The following is a 6000-nucleotide window of genomic DNA, read 5'->3' on the forward strand; positions in this document are numbered from 1 at the left end:
TCCTTTGTTGACCGTGGAACTGTCCTGTTCGAAGGTTCGCGAAGCAACATGGCGCGAACGATAAATTTCTATTCCTGTCTATAAATAATAAGCTTCTCTGGAAGAGACACGGGGCCAAGACAGTTACATATGCACCTATTGTAAGGTAACAGGTTAGAGGTGTTGGATTCGCGGATGGTGATAAATAAAATCGCCGTGTCTCACGTTGGATTTCTAGCGCGAGCCAACGCACGCGTCGATAAACTAATTGGAGGCACCGATTTGAAGCTAAGCGTGTCACACGAGCGCATAGTTCGCAATATAATCGATTAATATAATTAATTCGGCCGGCCGGCTGAAAATCCGCGGGGCATGTGTTATTTATCTGCAAACTGAACCGCGTTAACTCGCGATCCGGGGGCTATTCCATCGGGCCGTGCATTAATATCCGAGAATCAATTAAATCGCTAACGCGACCGATTAAACTCCATCACTTCCGTATTACCGACTTTCGCGATGCTACGGTTAAAATTGTTTACCTGTGTACCTGTCCGGCTACATCGTTCGCGTTCGACCGGAAATACGACAGCTTCGCGAATAACTCAGCCGATAACCAGACACGTGTTTGACACTGATCGGATTCGACGTATCGAAAGTTCGTTTGATTAACCGTCGTTTCGTTTCTTTGACCGTGCCGCGTGATAATAAAAGAAAACCGTGCGCATCGTTCCACGCCGTATTTACACGGTAATACTACGCCACGCGTGTATAATTTTAAATAAAGAAAGGAAATTGGCGGAGTTTTTAGTAAGTCTTAAATAAGTCTTACTACCTTACAAACTTCTCTGTTTCCACACAGGTAAATATAAAGTCTTTTGATACGTTCCGGGCGTGCGCGCGGCGTGGCTCAAATATTAAACCGCGGAAAATTCAGGCGCCGCTGCGTTCAGTTGCCTACGCTGAAGAGAATAAAAGGGGAACGAGAGTTCTTTTGCACGGTCGAAAGTGGTGAATGATGAAAATTTCATCGAAAATTCGGCAAGAACGAAACACACCGCGTTCCAGTTTGATTAATGGCGATATTATGAGACAAATATGAGCCGCGTAGAAACTTCTTTGCAGCTCACCGCAGGGGAAGTGAAAAAAAAAAGGAAAAGCAACGCGACGGCGGCTGCTATATCGCTGTTTTTATCACGCGCGCGCGAACAGCCACTGTATCCGCTTTAGCATTTACATAATGTATTTGCACAATATTGGCCCGGGATATACATCGCCCCGCGATACATTATTTCACCGTCACTTTGGAAAAACTTAAGACTGACGGCTGTGAAATATTCGAGGTATTAAACGCGCCCCGTATGAATAACGAGCTACGTAAATAACGTCTGTTAGAAATGTAATTCGGGCGTGTATGTGAACGCGTGCGTGAAACCACCCCACGATGCAAGGGGGAACGAAAAGATTACACGATTCTGATCGATACGCTATCGATTCGATGTAAAATTTCACATTTAAATGGGAACGAAATGGAACTTCTAATTAACTTCTCGATACGTTCCAGACTCGCACTGTAATATTTTTCCGTGTATAATTATCAACGAGCTAATCTGCTCTGCAATTACGTCCCTTTGATACGTATATTATTTTTCAGTCAGTTTCAAAAGTTGATGTACATTACTTTTCTGATTAAAATTTGATATTTATAACTCTAACTAACGTGAAATGAAAACAGCTCGTATTACGGGGAAACGAAAAATGTTCAGTGTTAGTTACCACGCGGAACGCCGGTACTTGCCTCTCGAAATAAAATCGAAATAACCTGCAAAATCTCTGCCAGCGGAGTAATTATGAGCGGTAGAGTGTATCGTTTTATTTAAACGTTGGTGGTATATCGTATAAAAGTACGAATTTATTCTATCCTTGTCATCAACAGAATAACGCAATAATTATTTTCCACTTCGACGATATCCGCCAGAGTACGAAATAAGATCAATTAACGGATCGCAGTTTTTCGATCAAGTCCATGTCTGAATCAGTATAAAAAATGTGCATGCTGCAAGCTCGAGACAAAACAGCGGCCGTTTGCGTGAAAAAGTCCAGAACCGTTCCGAGTCAGCCTCGCGGTCCTCAACCCTTGTTCCCTTTACTATATCCAAACTTCTTCCCAGATTGCTGATCGCCCTTCTTCGCATAAGCATCGTGATGAGAGTGATGCTCGTCTTGTCCATGTTTCCCGTGATGTCCCTTGTGCTCCTCGTCAAGGTGGCCCTTGTCGTGGTGGCCCTTCTTGCCATGGTGGTCCTCGCGATATCCAGTATGATGATGTCCACCGTTTTTATGCTCCCCTTCCTTCTTCTCGTGATGTCCATGGAAGTCGCCGTGCTTCTTGTGGTGTCCACCCTTGTGGTAGTCATCGTAGAACTTGTGCTCCTTGTGATACTCGTCCTTATGGAACTTGTTATGATACCCCTTCGTCTTGTGACCCTTCTTGTGACCCTTCTTCTCCCCAAACTTGCCGCCTTTGTGTCCTTTCTCCCCCTCGTGGTGCTCACCGTACTTCTCGTGCTTGTCGTGGTGTCCCTTCTCCTCGCCCCCGTGTTCTTCGTGATGGCCAGCGTGATGGTGCTTGTCGTGGTCACCCTTGTCGCTCTTGTCGTGATGGTGATGGCTGTTGTACCCCTTGTCACCTTTCTCAGCGTGTTCCTCGTGACGATCCGAGTGATGACTCTGCCCTCCTCCGGACTCGTGATGATGGCCGTGGTTCCCGCCAGTGGCAGCTGCCGTCAGGTCACCCCTCGTCTCCTCGAGCTTCGAGCTGGGGATCGAGGTAGCGGAAGTGACGGTCTGCGACGCGGCGGGGCCTTTCGCATGGCGACGGTCGCGTATCGCGGTCAGGTCTCGGGCAAAACATGTCTGCTGCAGCAACAGCAGTAGCGCGACGGTTATGAACGCGACACGCAGCATCTCGATCTTGGTTCGAGACGATCATTCGACTGATGACCATCGTCGCCACTGGTACCACTTAAATATCCGTGGTTCGCTCGTTCCGTCACGGCCCTTCCGAGTGTTTCCGCCCGATTCGACTTTCATCCGTGCAAACCGCAACCGAGAGCCTTCCGCGGCACTGGGCCACCGCTCTTCACACTTTCTCGAGCTGGTAATGAAATGCATCGCTGTTTTTCGCGGGAGCCATTCAGAGATAAAGACACGGATGACTGGTGTGCACCGAGGACGTGACGCAACGAGGGGGATATGTCGTCGAGAGCGTTCCGTCCGATGGAAGCGGAAGAACGGTCGAAGGACAATGCGATTCTGGGAAGGGAGAGTACGATTTCGAACGGTTTCAAAATGTTTCTTGTTGCAGAAATATCGGCCCCGGGAAGGAAGAATGGGTACACGGGCTGGGCTGATTCATTCAGCCAAGAAAAAGTACGATTTCTATTTGTCACTCTTGTACACGTTTTTACTTCGATTAAGTGGAATCTTTTTGCGACACGTGAGACCGATACAAACTGGCGATTGTTAAGTCATTGCCGAAATACCTATCCTGTAACGAGCCTTGCAAAATTTCATTCCACTCGATGGAATTTAGAAATTTACTTTTAGAGGGGATTGTGAAAATTCTTGTTAACGAATTCCTATCTCGTTTCGATTATGTAACGGCTGATATTTTCAAAAAATTACAGCTAATATTTTTGTCAAGTCCGATCATCGGTGTTTTGCGAGCGAACACTTCGATAGACGCTTGGACCAACCAGTGCGTGACTGTTCGGTTTTAAGCGATCAAAAACTGCGCAGATTCCACAACTTTCTTCGTCCCGTTGTGTTACGCAATTTTTATTATCTAACTTTCTTGCACCGGAGGCAATTTATTAACCGACTCGACGCTACAAGTTTTGATCTATGGGCGGTCAGAGTCGGGTCGTCCGGATGTTTGAAAAATGTTTAATTTACTTAACGACGAGAGATATAATGTGATATAACCGCGTGCGTACGGGTAGACACGAACAGCGAAATCTAGAATCTGAGTAATTAGCCGGAATCAATGCAAAGCTTGGAAAAGTTTTCGTATTATCGTTTCTCATGAAAATTCATCGCCAGCGTTGCCATAAATTAGGCACTCCCCAGCAGGCTTTAACTCGCCAATTACATTCCGAACCGGCATTTCCTAGTAGTTACGTGTTGGCGCCCTACGAAACTTTTTCTCCGCCCGCGTTTGACACGGCCGCTATAAAAATCAGAATGAGAGATAAAATAATTCCCGCGGAGCTCTAAAAATCATGGGGCAATGAATAAACGGCGTGTCCGGTACACGTGTCACGCAGCGTATATGGCTATCGTGGAACGAGTCGTCGATAAACCGCCTAATGTCACCATTAATCCTATCATTCGTGACACGAATTCGCAGCTCAAATTCATGAAGCCCGCGTTATTTATAACGCGACGGGGCGAAAAACAAATTATGGAGATTTACAGGCATCGGGGACGCGTATATCATTGCCTGATGCCCGTGCCCCGTTCCTCCTAGTTAAAGGCTTTTCCCCACTTATGGATTTTAGCCGCACCCCAAATTTGCCTTGCGATTAATGACGCGTTCAATTCGAAAAAAAAACAGATTACGATTCACGACTCGAATCTCGACTTATAAGTACACTCAGAGTGTCAATGTACAAGAAGTATACGTTAACTACGCTAATCAAGAGAAGAAGAAATTGCTTAAAAATAAGCACGAAGGAACCTCTCTCGAATTTCTTGATCGACAGTCGAATTAATGGGTATCCCGCAAACGAATCGATTACAATTTCCCCTTGCCAAAGTGACCGCGTCACGGTAATTAAAATTCCGCGAATAACCAAGGGGTGGCTCGCCCTTCGTGTATCCTGTCTGGTAGCGAGCTTCTTTTTTCAAGTGCTTATTCGTCCAGGCCGCATCGGCGTCGGTTCTGGTGCCCCTCCAATCTCCATTGCAAATCAGCAGCGTCGGATTCGCAGTTTGAAACGCGGGTGATCGATAGATTCGGCCTCTTTACGACCTTATTTGGCAGGCCGTACGGCTAGGGATTGGCTCCTCCCGGCGTTGGCGCTGCATAATCAAGATAAAGATTAGTTACTAGCCCGGCTCCTCGAGGCGTGCCCCTTCAGAGACTCGGTGGAGGCGAGCCGGATACCAGGGTGGCTCTGCCAACTTCGATTTGGACCCCGGCTCGGAATCGTCGTAACGGAGATTAGATTAGGTGCCGTTCCCTTTGGACCTACCCAGATGGAGAGATTGCTTTGTAAGCAGATCCAAGGACGCCGGTGGATCGCCGCTGAAGAGTATAGCCACCCCCTTCGTTTGGGAAAGAACAGGCCGCCGGCTATTAAATTAAGGCTTCAAGTGCCACCGGTAACTCGAAAACATTTCAACCGAGTGCTTCTGCTTCTGCTTCCGCTGCTGCTGGCTCTTCGACCGTCGAGATTTCTTCTTCTCCTTTTTCTTCCATCCTTTCCCCCTCCCCCACCCCCCCTTTCTCTCGCTCGTCCTTCCTCTCGTTTCTGTTTAGCGTCAAGTGAAAGCCGACTTTAGCTTCAATCTGTTAATTCACTTGTACCCTTTTGACGTCCCTGCGATTTCGTGCTCCGAAGGGCGAGAGAAGAATGTACCGGAACGTAAAGTTTTTTTTATGAATTACGATCCTCTTTCAATTGGAATTTCCTCGAGAGCCCTAGACGCGATTATTTATAAAGATCCTGAAGAAATTACAATTGGACGAGTTAAGAAGTTCACAAGTCGATCTGGTCTGCTCGAGTTTTAATTATTGTTTTCAATCGAAAGAGGAATCATCGTTCGCGACAAGAGGGTGGATTTTAAATCGCATTGTACTCGAATATCCACTCGATAGATTCACTTAATCGCGCCAGGCTAAATCTCTTCCTCGCCAAGGTGAGAGACAGAGCCACCCTCCAGCGACACTCCGGGGTGTGCAATCAGTTGATGGCTCAACGTAACCACTTCCTCCCTCCTCTCGCTGGAATTACTTTG

The 6000-nt window shown here is 47.0% G+C and overlaps 1 protein-coding gene across 1 annotated transcript; it reads right to left on the reverse strand.

The window, feature by feature from the left end:
* Nucleotides 1-2106: 2106 nt before the first annotated feature.
* LOC143422305 (uncharacterized) lies at nt 2107-2943 on the reverse strand. Its single transcript, XM_076892869.1, has one exon. It carries the CDS (start codon nt 2941-2943, stop codon nt 2107-2109), a length of 837 nt encoding a protein of 278 aa, XP_076748984.1.
* Between the last annotated feature and the right edge of the window lie 3057 nt (nt 2944-6000).

Source organism: Xylocopa sonorina, chromosome 3, assembly GCF_050948175.1.
Source record: "Xylocopa sonorina isolate GNS202 chromosome 3, iyXylSono1_principal, whole genome shotgun sequence".
Lineage (NCBI taxonomy): Eukaryota > Metazoa > Arthropoda > Insecta > Hymenoptera > Apidae > Xylocopa > Xylocopa sonorina.

Coding starts and splice junctions, on each gene's coding strand:
- LOC143422305 (XM_076892869.1), bottom strand. CDS start 2,943: ATGCTGCGTGTCGCGTTCATAACCGTCGCGCTACTGCTGTTGCTGCAG.